The sequence below is a fragment of the Sorex fumeus genome, unplaced genomic scaffold, assembly GCF_029834395.1.
Source record: "Sorex fumeus unplaced genomic scaffold, SorFum_2.1 ptg000130l, whole genome shotgun sequence".
Taxonomy (NCBI): domain Eukaryota; kingdom Metazoa; phylum Chordata; class Mammalia; order Eulipotyphla; family Soricidae; genus Sorex; species Sorex fumeus.
Window position 1 is genome coordinate 8,238,266 of NW_026606187.1, and position 20,492 is coordinate 8,258,757.

At 50.5% G+C, this 20,492-nt stretch overlaps 1 protein-coding gene across 1 annotated transcript in view; it reads right to left on the reverse strand.

Annotated features, from left to right (window-relative positions):
• The window catches only part of CCP110 (centriolar coiled-coil protein 110), a 28,609-nt gene extending 14,432 nt beyond the window's left edge, over window positions 1-14,177 (reverse strand). Inside the window, exons 1-4 of the mRNA XM_056138851.1 lie at window positions 14,074-14,177; window positions 10,794-10,948; window positions 5,221-5,349; window positions 831-2,463 (exon numbers count right to left, since the gene is read on the reverse strand). Coding sequence (XP_055994826.1) covers window positions 831-2,463; window positions 5,221-5,349; window positions 10,794-10,934 — 1,903 coding nt within the window. The 5' untranslated portion in view covers window positions 10,935-10,948; window positions 14,074-14,177. The remainder of the gene's footprint in view (window positions 1-830; window positions 2,464-5,220; window positions 5,350-10,793; window positions 10,949-14,073) is intronic.
• Window positions 14,178-20,492: the final 6,315 nt, after the last annotated feature.

Consider the following 20,492-nt stretch of genomic DNA (forward strand, 5'->3'; position numbering starts at 1 on the left):
GCATCGCTGGCAGAGCCTTTCGGTGGTGCTTTTCCCTGAGAAGCCGAGTTTCTCTCAGAAAAACCTACGTGCGTCTCTCACTGTCAATCAACAGGCAAACTGGGAGGGAAAAGTTCCCCAAGACACTCTGGGCCACGGAATACAGGGGGTTGAAACTGTGTGGCTTCCATGTGAGAACTTGTGTCAAATGTCACAACTGACAGAAAAACTTGCCCAGGGGCCCAGAGAGAGAATACAGGGATGAAGGCGCTCTCTTGATCCATCCCCAGCACCCAACAGGGGCCCCCAGCACTGCCAGAAATGATCCCGAGCATAGTGCCAAGAGTAAGCCCCGGGTCTCACTTGGTGTGGGCCGCCCCCCCCCCCACACTCCCCACCTCCAAAACACCAAAAAAAGCTTGCCTGCCTAGAGGGTCAGGGTAAGGGGGCAAAGGACTAAAGGGCAGCTCTCCACCTTGGAGCCCTGACTCCATCCCCCACTCATCCCAGGCATGATCCACCCAACCCTCTGGGCACTGCCCACACCCATCTCCCAAAGCGAAAGCCTGTCACAAGGCAATCAACTTGTGCTGACCACACTCTGAAATGAAATTCAGTCCTCAACTGTTCTCAGGACACGACTGTCGGTGTTTTTGTGTTTTTGTTGTTGCTGTTGCAAAATGGCAATTAAGAGCATGGAACTGAAGGCGTCCTCTGGGAACATAAGGGATTGAAACCATGGAGGGATTAAAGCGACTTTCGAGCCGCCAGAACCTCTGCCCCAGAAGCAAACAAGGTTCTTGAGTTGTATCAAGTATGAACAGGACGCAAACAAACCGTGGCAGCCTTACCTTTGGAAGCACTTTCGAGGATTTTACTCCTGTGCAGGCAGCCCAAGCCCTTGGAGAATCGCTTTTCTGACAACTGTGGCCTTTCCGGGTCACTGATTCCCCCGGTCGGGATGTACGGGCAGTTCTCCTTCTGCACACTGTCGGCGTCTAGATCAAGCCTCCGTTTCACTTTCTCCAAACTGGGATCCCCAACCTGGTCCTTCCCCGCGGGCGCCGCGGAGGACTCCCCGGGCTGCCTGGCACTCTGGCTCTGCAGCAGTAGAGGAGAGGGGTTCTTCACGTCGTAAGACTTGTTCAGCTCCGTCTGCGAGGAGCTTGCGTTGTTCTCCAAGGTGTCAGCCGGCCTGAGACCACTTGCAGCTGCCATGTTCGGACTTGGGGCACTCGGGCCAACGGTGCCCACCGGCTCGGGCGTCCCTGGCACGGCAGGGCCAGCACTGTCCCTCCGGTGGGGGCCTCTCCCGTCTACTGCGGACTGACCTTCTGTGAGGGCGAGCTCACGCAGGGGCTCATCTTCCGGCAGACTTTCTGGAGGCGGACACGCCTGGTTCATCTTCCCCGCCACTATTTCCTCGATGGCTTCGGGAATGTGAGTGCCGCCGTGAACCTGGCCGGGACCAACAACTCCTGTGACATCGAAGAGGAACTTTGGCACAGGGTCGGGGCCAGGTGTTCCCGGCCCGGCGCCCATGGCGGGGTCCTTTCCTTTGGGGCTGAGGTCACAGGCGTTGATGGGGTTATTGATGAGGATGTGACACGCCGAGGGTGGCCGGGAGCGCCTTCGGTGCATTTGGGGGCTCAGGCTGGGCTCTGGACTAGGTAATTTGGCATAGGAACTTGTGAGGCTTCTGATGACATTATTCTCGGGGACAAACATGGGGAGGCCTTGACCATCAGTGTGAGGGTCCACGCCAGCAGTGGGGACCATCGGCAGGACCACGGTGGACAGGTCGCCCCAGCCAGCTCCCCTCAGGCTGCTGACCGACGCAGAAACCCCCTGGAGGAGAACATTGGACTTGTCAAGGCTTGGTTTGTCGGGGATGAGGGGGCCACAGTGCCTGCCCGTTGGCTGGGCCTTCTCCACCACCCTCGCGGTCACTCTCACAGTCTCGTTGTTCTCCTTGTCTGAGTGACTCTCGTGGCCACTCCTCCTGCCTCCGCTACTCAGGCTGCGTCGGGACTGTTCGATGTACTCCCTGGACTTCTTCATCAGGTTCTGCAGACTCAGGACATAGGGGTCGGGCACGGCCTCGCCCCCGGGGGACAGGTCCTGGTCTCCCCTGGCTGGGCAGGAATTTTCCGAAATCAGCGTCTCCAGTGAGGCAGCTGGGGAGGCTGTTGGCGGCACTTCACTTTCGGGGCGGCCGGCGTCTGACCTTTCACATGGCCTGAGGGGCTCCAATGCTTCTGCCTCTGTGGCTCCGTCTACCCCGTTCACCTCTGATGGGGCCTCATGATTCGCTGGCAAAGCTCCAGCTGTCCTCTCGAGCTCTGCTAGTGTGGAGCGTTCGATGGGGCTTGGCAGGAGGCTTGGAAATGCGGGGGCCAGGTCCAAGCTCTTCGAGTCGGGATGAGAGTAAACAGTTCCCGTCTCCCACAGCTCAAAAGCGGAGACGCTGGGTGCTTTTCTAACCTACAAGAGGGAAATATTTTTTTGTTTGTTTTTTAAAGAAGACTTTAAATGTCATTGTTCTCTAAAATAGAACCAAGGTTCAGAGAGCTGATTAATCTGTAAACACAAAAACTAAGTTCTATTTCCTATGGGATTCTGTGTCATATGGAGTTCAAATTACTGACAGAAACACGATCTGACCTTTCCAGTCTATTTATAAGTTTTTTTTAATTAACTATCAAAACTGAGACAAATATAAGCATATATTTGTATACACACCTAGATCTCCCTAAATCTCCCCAGATCTCCATGTATAACCTACTTTTAGAATAGAAGCATTTGTCTTAACATTTTTTGTACTTGTGATAACTGACCGACTATTCCACCAATGAGAGCTGTCATCTTAGGGGATCAATGTATGTGAAAAGAAGTTGTTAAATTTCTTTCATTAATGATTCCCTTTAACAAATTCCGTATCAGTACGACTTGTTTCCCATATGTTAACTAAAATCTCTCTCTGAGATAACTGGTCGTAAAGGATAACTGAGCCAGATAGTGTAACTGCTTACGAATCTTATTATTAAAGCAATTTTCAGTTCAATTCCTTGAGGACAGCACCCTATTTAATGAGTTTTAGAAAAAGTAAAATACAAATATTTGATGAATTAACATAAGAAAAACCATGTGAGTCAGAGAACCAATAGGGAAAAATAAAATTACTTCTTGTGTTGAAGCAATTCAACTTTTCAAAAGAATAAAAAGTACACTTGGGGGCTGGATCGATAGCACAGTGGGGAGGATGTTTGCCTTGCACATGGTCGACCCAGGTTCGATCCCCAGCATCCCATATGGTCCCCTGAGCACCACCAGGAGGAATTCCCGAGTGCAGAGCCAGGAGTAACCCTTGTGCACCGCCAGGTGTGACCCAAAAAGAAAAAAAAACAAGTACACTTGAACGGTTTGCAAAGATTACAGAAGCATATGTTAAACTGGTAGCAGCCAATATCATGTTACTATATGAAAATAAATCCTAGGATCCCAGCTCTGAGTACTTTTAGGTTGTTTTGTGTGTTTTTGTTTTGTTTTTTCCCCTAGACCAGATGGCACTTCTGTTTTACCTCACAAATCCCAAGACAGGAGATGGTTTCCAGGCACAAAACAATAAACAGTACAGCCAGATGCTCTTGCTCACAACCTCAGGACCAAAATAACGAACATGATGTCATACTCACAAAGCCCAGGAGCATTTTGTGGGTTAAAGCAAAGCATGTGATTTCTTTAAAATATTTTATACTTGAAATTTTTAACTCGCTACATTTTTTGGACCCCAGTTAAACGAATCCTTGTTTAGACAGGTAAATAAGCACAGCAACAAAGATCTACAGCTAAGTCTTGGGTTACAAGGGAAACAACAGAGAAATCTGACTGCAATACATAAAATTTCTCTAGCTCCATCATTAATCCTAATTCCACAGGACAATAGGGCACACATGCTTTTCAAAGGGGATATTTTCATACTTAATATTTCAGCAGCAGTACACTTGATATACTCCTTCAGCGAACCAAGAATGAAAAGCCACTGGCATTTCAACACCAGTAAATACGCAGGAGTCATAAACCTACTCTTACTGTTAAAGGGCTACATATTCTACCTTTAAACTTAACATGGGCAGGAATTAAAATCTGCAAATTAAAATCTATCGCTCAAAGAGAAAGAAGGCAGCAACCAGGGGAAAGAGCTTTAATTTCAGTACACACGTGTGGTCTCGTATGAATTACACAAAGAGTAAGATCAAAAGATGTCACCAGCAAAGCAGTGCTGGATTTGACAGATTCATTTGCTGCAATTCATTCTTTTTTTTCTCTTTGGTTTTGAGGCCACACCCAGCAGAGCTCGGGGCTTACCCCGGATCTGCTCAGGGATCACTTGGGGAATCATACAGGATGCTGGGGTCAAGCCAGGGTCGGCCATAGGCAATACAAGCACCTTACCAGCTGTACTGTCTCCAGCCCATTAATTTTGTTGTTTGATTTTTGGGCCACACCCAGCGATGCTCAGGGGTGACTCCTGGCTCTGCATTCAGGAATCACTCCAGGCAGTGCTCAGGGGACTATAGGGATGCGGGGGATTGGACCCGGTCAGCCACACCAAGCAAGTGTCCTCCCTGCTGTACTACTGCTCCATGCCCTAATTTCTCTTTCAAGGGAAATGATCCAGATGTTAAAAAGAAATTGTCTTTATTAACTTAAACTAAATAAATCTGAGTTGCATTTGTGTACCTAAGAGTAGAATTTTCATCAGAAAAATAAATGAGGGCAGTTATTTACATGCAGAGACTGAGAATAAGTTGAATCAACAGTGTAATTAGCTCAGGGACAAAGCACAATGGTCAATTCTACCACTGTGTCACTGAAAATTCAATGTTCTAAGAGTCATAAGACAAAGACAATACACAAGTATATTCAGTATTGGGCTCCAGTGTCTAAGAACCCTCTGATTTAAGCAGTAACAAGTTAGTGAATTTTCCATAGACTAACTGAAACGGAGTATTTCAAATTATACTCCTCGGAAGCCAGGAGTAAGCATCTCAAACACTCAGTAAAGCATATTGGTAATTAGTAATAGATTTTTGAGAAATGGTCACCAGTATCTATCTTCAGTTTCTATTAGACACGGATCCGCTTTCTCTTCATAGCCCACGCCGCCAACACCACTTTTCCTTTGGAAATCACCATGTAAGTTCTTCATTATAGTTTTAAAAAGCTTAGCATACACACCTGAACATTTTCAATAATCTCCTGGACTCGCGTCAGTAAAACTTTCTTCCGATTAACCTGCTTTCTTGCTTCTACGTCGAGTGCTTTCTGCTTTTCCTGTTGCATCTCCTTCCTTTTCTCAAGACTGAGCTGCAAAGTAGCACAGAGGGGATTACTATGCACAGCCCCAGGGCTGTCACGAAACACAGGAAGCTATGAGTCAGAAGGACGGAAAAAACGTGCCCAAAAGGCAAAAACCTATGTGGAGTGTGAGACCCGGGAGTGATGGGCAGTGGTGATGCGTGGGGGGGGGGAGACGCCCCATCACTCTGTGCTGATGGGAGCGTTCGGGTGCCTAGGGACGAGACGAGTGTGTGTGGGCTGCAACAGTTGTGGCACTTCAGCACTTAAGAGCGACGCGCATCAGGCTTGGAGACGGCACCGGGGGAAGGCGCTTGCCTTGCACGCAGTCAACCCGGGTTCAACCCCGGTTCAACCCCAGCGCCATATTTCGACCCCCAAGCACCACCAGGACTGACCCCTGAGCACAGAGCCGGAGGAAGAAGCCCTGAGCACTGCCAGCAGTGGCACCCAAATGACAACAATGAAAGACCTGTGCATTCTACCGGTTCTACGTTGAGACGATTTTGGCTCTGCTTTTGTTTTAAGAGGCCGGCAGTTCAGCAGTGCTGGACTTGCCCTGGGTTCAATTCCCGGGCCCCTGATAACAAAACAAGTAAACACTCTGAATCATTCATCAAATGTCCTGAAACTAGAGATGAAATTAGCCCTGCCACCACACACATGCCCCGGCCACTGATAAACTTCATTTGGCAACGTCTTCCTTCCTTCACTTGGGCAGCGGTTCTCCAACTTTTCATCATTTATTAAATATACACTTTACTTTTTTAATGTCTCAAGAAAATGCCCGAATGTCTCATGGTAAGAGAAACTGACAGTGTGTTATTTGCCTACAAAATCACAATGCATAATTTGTTCCACTTCATTGCACCCTCCAATAAAAAAAAAGTATTACGATGTCAAAATTAAAGGCTTCTATGCATCTTATCTGTTTATAATGGATTCAATCTTAATTATTGAGTCCTGGAAAGTTTAGTCACCATGTCAAGAAGTCGAGATTTATTTCAGACTCACACAAGTGGAAAACATCATACAAGAAAAGATTCCAATCTTGCTTTATGCATTTTCCAAATACAAGGTCAAAATGCTCAAGGTCCACAATCAGCTTTGACTCATAGTCAGAGATTTTGGTTCACACTAAACTACTCACAATATGGTACCAAGGAGCTGATGAAAATATTTTCGAACTTCTCCTTATTTGCATGACACCCTAGAATCATTCTGACTTCCTGACCAATCCAAATAGGAAAAATCTTCAAAGAGTCAGTCAGCTGTGAGTCCCAGAATAGCAAAGCCTAAACATCATTAGCAGAAGGACAACTGAACATTAGTTATTAATTTGATTTTGGAATGTGGCATCATCTCTAAAAAGTTCTTTCCCGAAATGCTGACTCTTAGTCTAATCAAACTGTCAAAAAAAATTTTTTTTTTGCTTTTTGGGTCACACCTGGCGATGCACAGGTGTTACTCCTGGCTCTGCACTCAGGAATTGCTCCTGGCAATGCACGGGGGACCATACGGGATGCTAGGGATCGACCCAGGTCGGCCGCATGCAAGGCAAACACCCCTATCCATGGTACTATCACTCCAGCCCCAAACTGTCAGATTTTTCGTTCCAGTTTATGGGAACAACAAGAACTAGAGGACAAGTTAAATAGGACAAGGGAGAAAACAAGTTGATATATCCTTTAAAATAACAGATGTGGTCTCTTTTTTTTTTAATTTTTTTTTTTTTTTTTTGCTTTTTGGGTCACACCTGGCGATGCACAGGGGTTACTCCTGGCTCTGCACTTAGGAATTTACTCCTGGTGGTGCTCCGGGGACCATATGGGATGCTGGGAATCGAATCTGGGGCAGCCATGTGCAAGGTAAACGCCCTCCCTGCTGTACTATTGCTCGGCCCCAGATGTGGTCTCTTAAATTCATTATCATGAAGAAAACATTTGAAGAGGCTGAGGGACAGATGAAAACATTTGGTGTCGAGGGGCCAGAGAGATAGTACAGTGGGTAGGACATTTGCCTTGCACACGGACTGACCAGGTTTGATCCTCAGCAACTCAAAACCGTCCCCCACCCCACCAGGAGTGACCACTGAGCCTGGCGCCAAGAGTAAGCCCCGAATACCTCCAGGTGTGGCACCAAAAGTGGGTAGGGCATTTGCCTTGCACGTGGCTGACCTGGGTTCGATCCCTCTGTCCCTCTCAGAGAGCCCAGCAAGCTACCAAGAGTATTCTGCCCTCGTGGCAGAGCCTGGCAAGCTCTCCGTGGCATATTTGATATGCCAAAAACAGTAACAAGTCGTCTCACAATTTGTTTTGAGACATAGCTGGCGCCCGCTCGAGCAAATCGATGAACAGTGCTACAGTGCTAAAATATTTTTAGAATAAGCAAAGGTTATTGTAAATGTTGACTTAATCTGGATTGGGAAAAATATAGTTAAGAGAGACATTTTGAACACAAATGGCTGGATTTGAATAGGTAAAGCTCTCAGATGCTATTTAAAATAGTAATTTTCTCAAGGTGTGATAGTGATTATTTGGGGTTTTATGTAGACTAACCTGATTATTAGAATATGAATACCAAAATATTGATTTAGGGGGCTGGGGAGATAGTAGAGTGGGCAGGGCCTTTGCCTTGCATGCAGCCAGACCCAGGTTCCGTCCCTGGCATCCCAAACGGTCCCTCAAGCACCACCAGGAATATTTCCTGAGCAGAGGCAGGAGTAACCCCTGAGCATTGCCAGGCATGTCCCAAAACACACAAAACAAAAATTTGTGCGAGATATTTAGGAAAGTATTACAGATCCGCAATTTTCACAAATCAGCATTAAAAAATGGGCTGAAGCGATAGCACAGCACGCAGGGCATTTGCCTTGCACATGGCTGACCTGGCCGACCTGAGTTCGATTCCTCCACCCCTCTCAGAGAGCCCGGCAAGCTACCAAGAGTATCTCGGCAAAGCTTGGCAAGCTCCCCGTGATGTATTCGATATGCCAAACACAGTAACAACAAGTCTCACAATGTTACTGGGCCCGCTCGAGCAAATCGATGAACAACAGGAGGACAGTGCTACAGCATTCAAAACAACAGGGAGCATGTCATCACGTACACAAAACCACAAAGTGGAGAAAGCAAAGATGGCCGAAGCGTTCAAAACTGCTGATTCTAAATGACAGACCCGGGCAACCACCGATTGAAAACACCTTTCAATTCTCTGTATGTTCAGAAATTTTATAAAAGCTTGGGAGAAAATCTTACCATTTCAACTGCTGCATAAAAATATCAGACTCAAAACTCGCTTTCAGTATCAACGTTCTGACTGGAAAGAAAGACTCTGTTGGAAACAGCTGATGTAGTCTGCGCATCTCTGATGAGGCAGACAGCGAGCCGAGCATTCCGCTTGTGTTCGTCCACCTAATCCTCAAGGGGGTTGCCGGGGAGACGGGGGACGCGGGAGCGATCGTGCAGTAGATAGGGCATTTGCCTTGCACAAGGCCGGCTGGGTTCTAATCCCCCGTATCCCATATGGACCCCCCGCCCTGCCAGGAGTGATTCCTGAGTGCAGGGTCAGGAGTAACCCCTGAGCATCGCGGCTGTGACCAAAAAAACAAAAACAAAATATCCTCAAGGGGACAGGGAGATAGTACAGTGGTTGGAGCACCTGTGCCAGGCTGGTTAAGTGCTCCAGTGCCAGGTCGCCTCTTGCGCATCACTGTGTGTGGTCCTAGAGGACCTCGAGCAGCTCAGGAATGGCACTTTGGGGTGCCAGGAGCCCTGCATCCCGCTGCCTGACACTGAACCACCACCAAGGAGCACTGGGAGCAGCTCCCAGAGTTCCTTCAGCACTGCAAGGGAGGCTCCCTCTTCACCCCCAGTGGCCTCTTCCACAAGGCACACGCTATATGGGGAGGAGGCAGGGTGTACAAGCAGTGCTCAGGAGGACTCCCTGGTTCAGTGCTTGGGAGTGCTCCCCGCAGTGCTCAGTGGCCCACGTGGTGCCAAGGATTAAAGTCTGAGCTCCCACATGCAAACCTGCCCTCAGCCCACTGGGCTCTCTCCCTCAGGCTGGAAGGCACTATTTGTACCCTGACTTAATGAAGAAAATGGGCTTGCCAGTTTGCACAGCAAGTGAGTGGCAGTGCAGAGATCTGAAGTCAGGCCAGAAAGCCCGAGAGCAGAGCCATTCCCCACCCCCTCACCCTGGCTCCGAGGGGAGCTCTGTGACGCAATTTGGAGTAGGCTGTGCTGCATATTTCAATGGACTGTCCTCAAACTTTAGTGACATGATGGAATCTTCAAAATGGATCGCAATTAAACTAGCCCACCACTGATGTACATGAAGGTTGCTAATTTACGTTAGTTATTTTATTTTTGGTGTTTGAGTCATACTCAGCGGTGCTCCAGGCTTACTCCTGGCTCTGGTGGGCTCGGGAGATGACAAGGGGTGCCAGGCATGCAAGGCAAGTGCCCTGCCTGCTGAAAGCGCTCCAGCCGCTACTTTTGCTACTTTAAGCAATGCCACTAAGAGCCTCAATCCATACTTCTTTGGGGACACAAACAAGTATGATTATAGGATAGTACCCAGAACAGAACTGCTGGGTTAGAAGGTTCCTTTTGAAATCCGCTGACCACAACCAAATTATTCACACACAAAAATCAACTGATTGTCACGGCCAAAGTGCACTGCTCAGCACCTTTCCCCGCAAACCGAAGGAAATCAGGTCCTTTACCAATCATGTCTTTACCAATCCAGTACGGAAAAACTGCTAATTCATTTCTATTCTTTTCATTACAAATAAAGATTAGGCATCTTTCCACTGCTGATAAAACTTTTCTTCTGCTTTTCTGTGGACCACTTAGTGGTGCTCTATTTTAATCTGTGTGTGTGTGTGTGAGCCACACCCAGCTGAACTCACAACTCACTCCTGGCAGAGCCCGGGAACCCTATGCAGTGTCAACATCAAACTTGGGCCAGCTACAAGCAAGGTAAGCACCTTCCCCAACTGTACTATCTCTCTGGTCCCAAAGGTTCATTGTTTTACTTATTTATTTAGTTTCTCTTCTTGGGTTTTGGGTCACACCTGGCTGTGGTAAGGGCTGACTCCTGGCCCTGAACTCAGGTGACCATATGGGAGGCTGGGGATTGAACCCAACTCAGCTGTGTGTAAGGCAGACACCTTCCCTGCTGTACTATCTCGCTGTTTGCTATTCTTTTTTTTTTCTTTTTGGGTCACATCTGGCAATGCACAGGGGTTACTTCTGGCTCTGCACTCAGGAATTACCCCTGGCGGTGCTCAGGGGACCATATGGGGTGCTGGGAATCGAAACCGGGTCAGCCGCGTGCACGGCAAACGCCCTACCCGCTGTGCTATCACTCCAACTCCCTGTTTGCTATTTTACAAAAAAAAAAAAAAAAAAAAAAAAAAAAAAAGATCATTTGAAATCAGCCTTTACCAGGGGAGAAAGCACAGCAACTCCATGGAAGCGGATAAGTGAAATGCTGTCAGACCCGGGATGCAGAAAGTTGTCTTCAGACAAAGGTGCCTCTTGGATTCTGGCAAGACTTTCCTCACAGAACTTCTCATATTCCTCCATCTTCCACAACCACACTAGAGAGAGAAAAAGTCACTTTAATGCGCTGAGGAAAACAGGTGGCAATAGTTGGGCAAATTTTGTAGGGTGCTGAGACAACCCGGCAATTTCTTCAGCTGCCTCAGCGGTGGGGTGTCTTGGGTGTCTTTTACTGCCTGGAGAGCGTGAGAGTTAAGCGTGTTACAATCATGTGTTACAATCGCACGTACAGCAATCCTTACATGCAGTCCGTCTAGAGGAGAACTACAAACGCAGCCGTGAACTCTTCTGCAAAGCAAGAAAGTCCTGTAGAGTATAAAATAGTGTATACTTCTGCTTCTTTTTCTCCTGCAATGGGTTCGAGTCTGGGTCTCAAGCATGCACTGATATTCTCCTCAGCAGGACTTGTCAATAGAAGCCTCAAGAAACACATCACGACTAAAGTGGAAACACGTCTGGGGCCCAAGAAAGCTATGGTAGGGGATAATAACTTGGGAGATTCTTCTATCACAGAGGTCGGGGTTATTAGTTCCAATCGACTACGTAGTCACAACTAGCCAGAGCGGTCAGGATGAGAAAACAGAAAATGGATTGGTTTTCATGTTTATTTTCATGTTTATTTTCACTTGGGGGCCACAGCTGGCAATACTCAGGGGTTACTCCTGGGTCTGGACTCAGGAACTACTGCTGGTGGTGCTTGGGGGACTATATGGGAAGCCAGGGATTGAACGCAGGCCAGCCATGTGCCAGGAAAGTGTCTTACCTGCTATACTATATCACTCTGGCCCCTATTTTATTGTTTCAAACCACCAAATTACTCAAAAAAATATTAATTCAGTAAATTTGCAATTCCGGAGCACTGTGATGGTGGCTGGGACACACCCACCGGGGAAGCTGGGAGGGTCAGGCCCAGGGTCTATTCACCTAGAAAGCACTCACTTTTTAAAAATTTTTTAATTTTTTTAATTTTTATCAGTGAAACACCATGAGGTACAGCTGTAGACTTTCAAATTTTTGTGCTTGGGTTTCAATTATACAATGATCAAATGCTCATCCCTCCACCAGTGCCCATTTTCCACCACCACGGGTCCCAGTGTCCCTCCCACCCCCCATCCCACCCTGCCTCTGTGGCAGGGCATTCCCCTTTGCTCTCTCTCTCCTTTCGGCTGTTGTGGTTTGCAAAAGAGGCACTGAGTGGCAATCATGTTCGGTCCACAGTCCACTCTCAGCACGGATCTCCCATCCTGGGAGGATCCTCCCAACACCCTTTATTTGGGGCTCTCTTCTCTATCTGAGCTGCCTTTTCCTCTAGCATGAAGCACTCACTTTCGTCTACCTGTTTTCCCAGAGCTTAGACCGTTTCCTTCACATAAGCAAGAAAACATTGCCAGAGACATCATCAAAATCATAACAGCATGAAATTGAAGAAAAAAAGCACTAATAAATAATATTCCTTTAAGTCCTGATTTAAAAATAATGAAAGAATTACCAAAAAAAAAAAAAAAAGGAGGGCAGAGAAACCATGAGTGGGTGGGGCATACAGAAACGAAAGAAGCCAGATTATGACAGTCCCCTAATGGTATTAACATACTACATTTAGGGTCAGGAACAAATTGTGCAATTAGGAATAAAAAGTATACAGGGGCGTGGGGGATCACTTAGGGAAGGGAACTCTAGGGCAATGGGGGAGGGGGAAGTGTCTGCCACAGAGGTGGGCTGGGGGCAGCAGGGAAACCGGGGACAATGGTGGAGGGTAGTGGACAGTGGTGAAGGGACTGGTGCTGGAAGATTATAAGCCTGAAACTCATAAATATTTATATTTATACACCACAAATATCTTTTTAGCTTTGTGATTCACTGTGACTCAATAAGCACAGATGAATAAGAGAAACAAAAAGCATATTCACGCTTTGATTAGATCATGAAAAATAACTTTCTAACTCTGACCAATGGGTTCTTTTTACCACCCCGTTACATGTGATTAGTTCTGTGCTTGACATACATATAAAGTGAGTTTAAGTTAAAAAGCAGTGGTTCTCTAGCCCGCAAAAGAGGTCACCATGCAAAACATACGGAATGGACAGAAGACAAATCATAATGCCTCACTGCAGGATAAACACGCCCATCCTCAGATTTCAGACTTCCCCCTCGAGGACCAATATTTACAGAAATTGACTGTCACTGCCACTGTCATTGTCTTCCCAATTTGCTCGAGCGGGCCCAGTAACACCAATTTGCTCGAGCGGGCCCAATAACATTGTGAGACTTGTTACTATGTTCGGCACATCGAATACATCTCGGGTAGCTTGCAAGGCTTTGCCATGCGGGCGAGATACTCTTGGTAGCTTGCCAGGCTCTCCAAGAGGGGCGAAGGAATCGAACTCAGGTTAACCGGATTGGCCACATGCAAAGGACAACGCCCTTCCCACTGTGCTATCGCTCCAGCCCCAAATAACCCAATTTCTGCTAAAACAATTTAATATGGATTACAACCTATACACTGAGCAATATAGGAACCATCAAGACTGCCATACAATGGACACAGTATCCTGCGCTGTAGGTGGGGGTGAACAAGCCAGAGCTGGAATTCTGTTTTCAAGGTCTTAGAAATTTAAGGAAATAAAGGATCCTGATGGTCACCTTTTTTTCCTTCAATAGCATCCAGGTACATCCCCTTTGCTTCAGAAAGAGGAAGTCACAAACTTCAAACAGGCCATGGATCACACACACACACACACACACACACACACACACACACACACACACACACATCTCATGCCTCACTGCCAGTATGTGATAATGCACAGAAGAGTACCATTCATGTGCAAATAAGGAAAAGATGGAAATTCTCACATGGTCCTAGAGCATGATGGGATCCTCCTGCTCCAGTCTGGATGTCCCCTGATTATCTGATCAAAAATGAGGCCTGGGGCTGGAGTGGTAGCACAGCGGGTAGGGCATTTGACTTGCACACAGTTCACCCAGGTTTGATCTTTGGCATCCCATACTGTCCCCCGAGCACAGCCAGAAGTAATTCCTGAGTGCAGAGCCAGGAGTAACCCCTGAGCAGTGCCAGGTGTGACCCAAAAAGGGAAAAAATAAATAAATAAATAGAGGCTCGTGGCGGAGAAGGGCACTGCTTTCAGGTGCTCGCAGCACTTACCACTATCTGAAATTATCTCCTTTATTTCCTCGGTTTCTGTCTGTTTTCTTCCACAGAAACGGAAGCTCCATAAGCGCAGGCACCATCTGGGTCCTGCTCATCACCACATGCCCGGCACAGACCAGCGTCAGCACACAGTAGGCACTTGGTAAAAGCATCAAAGAAACAAATTTGGGTCACCTAGCTCAACTAACTTAAAAATAAACTATATATACACATATATATATATTTTTAAGGAAAAGAGGGAGGGAGAAGTAGGCCAGAGAGCAGGGAAGAATGGAACTGTAGGGGTGCAAGTTGCCTGCGCGGGTGACCCTATTTTCAGACAAACGGTACCTCTGAACTGCACAGCCCCACAGGAGGAAGGAGCGTCCCCAGTCTATGTGACTAAGTGAGAGGGGACTTTCTCACACCGCAATTACTATCAGCTGGGTCTTGTTTTACAGGGCATCGGGACTACAGGGCCTCCCCAACCACAAATCTACTGGCCTGACTTTATCACCCAGCATTATTAGGCCACTCGAATTAATAATCTGGACGCGGCACCCAGTTCAGACATGCCTCGGTGGCTCCCTTCATTCCACCTCCACTCCTCCAGATGAGCCTCACTGCAAACCACAAAGGCTCAGCGCCCTGCGCCATATCCCTGGGTAACCAGAAACGCCTGACCACCCAGATGTGAGTTGTTCTTCATCCCACAGCCCCTGTCCCCACCCACCCCCATCCCTCCACCCACTTAAACATCAACTTCTTGTAGGGGTAATAAAGGAGAATGTTTCTCCTTCAGGCAGGTGGGACCGCTATGTTCTTGGTAGCTCAGAGATCTGCCCCAATTTCCTCATCTGTAAAATGGGGGTATTTCATTTTTTTTTTTTTTTTTTTTTATTTATTGAATCACCTTGGGAAAGGTTACAAAGCTTTCAGGTTTAGGTCTCAGTCATGCAAATATCAAACACATTTCCCTTTACCAATACTTTTTTTTTTTACCATGAAGAACCCCAATAAAACCCCACCCCCACCCCTCCCAGTCCCTGTGGGGCAGATGAATTCTAGTTAACACTCTATCTGCTTTGATTAGATTCATTGTTTCAATAAAAGATTCACCACTATTATTTAGAGTTTACCCCCCCCCCCAAATCAGACATGCTGAAAAAGCATTGTGACGTGATTTGCTTTCTACAGCTGGGTTCAAGAATTAAATGTTGGTTTTGGATTTCTGCTATTTTACTTATTGACCCTGGAAGTATTTATACTGAAAGTCAGATAGTTAAGAAATTGGTTTCTGTGCTCTGGAGTCATGGCCGTGCTGGAGAGCCGCTAGTGGGGGGCAACTGGTGGCCTCGGTAGGGCGTGAAGGGCGGACCAAAACGCCCCCTTCCCATGAGGTTTTAGTCGCCCCCACTCCCCCGGCTCGTACCTGCTGTCCACAAGGCTCCCATGCGGCCGCCATCTTTCTTTCCAGAGAGGAGAAGACGACTGGGGCAACACCCTTTCCCCTCCAGACAGACATGATGGCCTGGATTAACGCATAGTCCTTTCACTTTTCTGCTCCAAGCTGCCGGGTTCTGCATTAAGTCCCTGTGCTTCTGGGGCTGTGGCCGTGCTGGAGAGCCGCTCGCAGGGGGCAACTGGTGACCTCGGTAGGGCATGAAGGACGGACCGGAACGCCCCCCTTCCCATGAGGTTTTAGTCGCCCCCACACCCCCGGCTCATACCTGCTGTCCACAAGGCTCCCATGTGGCCGCCACCTTTCTTTCCAGAGGGAGGAGGGCAGAAGGGACCAACACCCTTTCCCCTCCGGGCAGACATGATGGCCTGGATTAACGCATAGTCCTTTCACTTTTCTGCTCCAAGCTGCTGGGTTCTGCATTAAGTCCTTGTGCTTCTGGGGCTGTGGCCGTGCTGGAGAGCCGTTCGTGGGGGGCAACTGGTGACCTCGGTAGGGCGTGAAGGACGGACCGGAACGCCCCCCTTCCCATGAGGTTTTAGTCGCTCCCGCTCCCCCGGCTCATGCCTGCTGTCCACAAGGCTCCCATGTGGCCGCCATCTTTCTTTCCAGAGAGGAGAGGGCAAATGGGGCAACACCCTTTCCCCTCCAGCAGATTTGATGGCCTGGATTAACGCATAGTCCTTTCACTTTTCTGCTCCAAGCTGTTGGGTTCTGCATTAAATCCTTGTGTTTCTGGGGCTGTGGCCGTGCTGGAGAGCCGCTCGTGGGGGGCAACTGGTGGCCTCGGTAGGGCGTGAAGGACGGACCGGAACGCCCCCCTTCCCATGAGGTTTTAGTCGCCCCCACACCCCCGGCTCATACCTGCTGTCCACAAGGCTCCCATGTGGCCGCCACCTTTCTTTCCAGAGGGAGGAGGGCAGAAGGGACCAACACCCTTTCCCCTCCGGGCAGACATGATGGCCTGGATTAACGCATAGTCCTTTCACTTTTCTGCTCCAAGCTGCTGGGTTCTGCATTAAGTCCTTGTGCTTCTGGGGCTGTGGCCGTGCTGGAGAGCCGCTCGTGGGGGGCAACTGGTGGCCTCGGTAGGGCGTGAAGGACGGACCGGAACGCCCCCCTTCCCATGAGGTTTTAGTCGCCCCCACACCCCCGGCTCATACCTGCTGTCCACAAGGCTCCCATGTGGCCGCCACCTTTCTTTCCAGAGGGAGGAGGGCGGAAGGGACCAACACCCTTTCCCCTCTGTCGGACTTGATGGCCTGGGTTAACACATAACCCGTTCACTTTTCTGCTCCAAGCTGCTGGGTTATGCATTAAGTACTTGTGTTTCTGGGGCTGTGGCCGTGCTCAAAGCTTAACTATGATTTTCAGAGAGAAACGTTAGGTGGTTTACTTCCCATGGATCACTTTGTATATAGAGAGATGTCGCGCGGCCGCATAAGCGGCCGCGCGGTTTTGAGGAAAAGTCCTAGTTCCCGCATACTCGAGCTGTGCTTGTAGAGGTTTCTGGTCACCGGGGTTCCATCTGGGGGAGGCGGGATGCGGTACCTACCCCATCTGGGACTTCCCGATGATCTCGGCTCTTTTTGGAACCTGGTTTTTTTTTTTTTTTCCTTCGGGATCTGTGGATCCCGCCCTCCATGTAGTCCTTCTCTTCGGCTAAAAATCGGGTATTTCATTTTTGTTGTCAATTAAAAAAAAAACACAAGACTGGCAGGACTCATGAACTGAAACACAGAGGACAAGGAACATACAGCGCAGGACATAGGGGGTGTGTCCGGACCTCGGGAAGGCCGGCTGCTTTTTCTGCAAATTTGGGGCTTGTGGGCATGATTCCCATCACAACCTCCTGCCCTGGGGCGGTGGGGGTGGGGTTTGGAATGAGGGGGGATTCTGGTGAGATTCAAACAGGGCTGAAAGGAGCACTGGAGAGACAGGATGGTGGGTAGGGCGCGTACCTTGCGCCAGGCCAACCCGAGATCCATCCACAGCATCCCCTGGGGCGCCGCCTCCCCAGGGGCTGCCAGGAGTGATCCCTGAGTGTGGTCCAGGGGTAACTCCTGAGCACAGCCGGGTGCCCCCCACCAAAAAAAGAAAATCCAATGTGACTTAAAAACACGCAGGGGAGCCTGGAGCCCGGGAGGGGGTTTGCCGTGCCCGCGGCTGACCCGGGTTCGTCCCCGGCATCCCATTACACCGCCCGGAGAGATTCCTGGGTGCAGAGCCAGGAGTAACCCCTGAGCATCGCCGGGTGTGACCCCCTCCAAAGGAAAAAAATCCCACCACGCACGGGCGCGCCCCCAGCCCATCTCTAGGCTCCGGTCGTTGCCTGGCGTTGGGGGGGTGGGGGGGATGGGGATTGGGAGGATAAGGGCCGAGGACTGGAAGGAGCTGGAAGCCCGGCGTGGGCAGCGCCTGGCGGCACCGGGAGCCAGTGCCGGGCCGGTGCCAGGCGCGTTCCCCCAGAGGCGCTGGGGCTGGTAAACAGCGAGCGCGCCGCGCCCGGGCCGGGCTGTGGTTACGGGCGCGCAGCAAAGCGCCAGCCGCCTCCTTGGAGACGCCCGGAGGGAAACGGAAAACAAACCGCTCCGGCCTCGCAACCCCCATCCCGGCGCCGCGGGGTGCATCCCCGCCCCGCGCCCCCAGGGAGGACCCTCTGCCCAGGACCCTCTGCACTCGCCCCCACCCCTCCACCCCAGCGAGGCTCCAGCCCGCGGCTGCACCAAGCGGTGCCCTGCGTCACCCGGCAGTTGCACCCCCCACGGGACCCCCGGAGCCGCGGGACGCATCCCGGCCCCGCGCCCCCAGGGAGGACCCTCCGCCCTCGCCCATTCATTTTTGAATGGGGACACCCCACCCCACCCCCAGCCCCTCGGGCTAAAGGAGGCTCCATCCCGAGGCTGCACCAAGCGGTGCTCAGCATCACCCGGCAGTGGCATCCTCCAGAGCCCCCTCAGCCTTCACCGGAGGGGACCCTCTGCCCTCTCTGCCCTCGCCCCCCATCCCCACCCCCAGCCCCTCGGGCTAAAGGAGGCTCCATCCCGAGGCTGCACCGAGTGGTACCCAGCATCCCCTGCCAGGCCCGCGGGCATCCGCCGTCCGCACCCCCGGCGACTCTGCGGGGGTCTCGAGTCGCCCGACCCCGCCCGCAGCGCTCGGGTTCCGCCCTCGGCTCCCCTGACGCCCCCGGCGACCGCCCGGCAGCCACGACCCCCGGAAGGGTGCAACGCCGGCCTCACCCACCTTGGTCTCCCCTGCGCCCCGCGGGCCGAGCAGCAAGCACAAGGCTCAGTGGGGGCCGAGAGGGCGCAGCTCGGAGCGCCGCCGCCTCCTCCTCCTCCTCCCCGCCATAGTACGGGTCTCGGCGGCAACGCGGGCTCCTGGCAACGGCCGCCGCGGGCACCGTCCCGGCTCCACCTCTCCAGAAGGCACTTCCGGTGGGCGCTTCCCGGGCCGTTGCACGCCGCGTGGGGTCCCGGAAAACTACAATCCCCGAAGTGCATTGCGCGCCGGACTGCGCGGCCCCGGTCCGGGGACGCAGGGCGGAGTCCTGTACGGGGCGCAGTGCACGCCGGGAAGCGTAGTCTTCGCTGCAAGCCAGCGTCTGTCAAAAGGTCACGTACTGTGTTTGGGACATTTACCAAGGTTAAAGGCCCCAGAAATTTTCCTTAAAACTAACTTTAAAAAAAACTGATCTTTAAAAGGGGTTACACTTTCTCTGAGGTCGTTGAAAATCATGATACTCGCCAAAATACTTTCTCTGTCAATAAAACCTGCTGAATCCTAGCTGCCAACTCTAAGCATTAAGACTTCCCTTACCCTTCCTCAATATATCGGGAAATTAGGTTCAAGTGGAAAATTAACAGGTTGAAGATGGCAGGAAAGACCCTGAACGTTTGCCAACGTTCTCTAAATACGTTTCCAGCTTTGCAACATAGGATGTAATGACCCCTTTCTGTTTTTAGACTTAAGGACTCTCTTCTGCCTTCCAGACAGAGACTCGTTCCCGTGGCTATTTTGTAGCGAGTGCAATGTGAGTTTCAAAAGTCGCCTTTCCCCCTGCAGTCTGTGCGAGGGTGGTTGCTAGGCTCCCTCTTTCTTGCACTACACCTGGTTACGTAAGGCCCACTCCAAGTTCTTGGAAGGAAGAGGAGTAATTTAGGCAGAGGAACAGTACTGGAATCGTTTCAGACCTAAATCTGGGGTCCTTCAAGCCAATTCTGATCTGCCACTGTTGCTCAATTGTTTCCCCTCTTCTGGCCTCCGTTCTCTTATCTATAACATGAAGGGAACCATTAAAATCCTCCTAGCTTGACTGGAGCGATAGCACAGCGGGGAGGGCGTTTGCCTTCCATGTGACCGACCTGGGTTCCATCCCTGGCATCCCATAGGGTACCCCGAGCACGGCGAGGAGCGATTCCTGCGTGCAGAGCCAGGAGTAACTCCTGAGCGCTGTCGGATGTGAACCCCCCCAAAACCCAAAAACAACCACCAAAGCCCTTCCAGCTTTACATCCGACTCTGCCTCCTCTTTAATTGCCTCAGGCATGAAAGAGTCAGTATTCTTCCAAGGACTGCACTTCCTGCAGTTTCGCTTTACTCAGAAGAGTTTAAGTCCTAGGGGAGCAGTCCCGGGCAGCAGATGGACCGGGGCAGCGGATTCCGCACATCTAGGATCGAACCGGCTTGAACGAAATCACGTTAGCACTGCCCCCACCGCCCCCACCCCGAGAAATCTCCTTGCAGATTGCATGAAAAAATCACCGTGACCTACATGCAACCTCTGGGCGGTTTCACATTCCTCCTACCGCGGAGGAGAAACCCCGGGGCGGGAGCGCGGTGTGGGACCCGGGAACGATCCCACTGCCCCTGCGGAACGGAGCCCGGGCCTGGGCCCGCCCCCGTTGCCATGGCCACGGCCCCGCCCCCCCCCCAAACCCCCGCGCTCGGGCCTCCGATTGGCCGGGCCG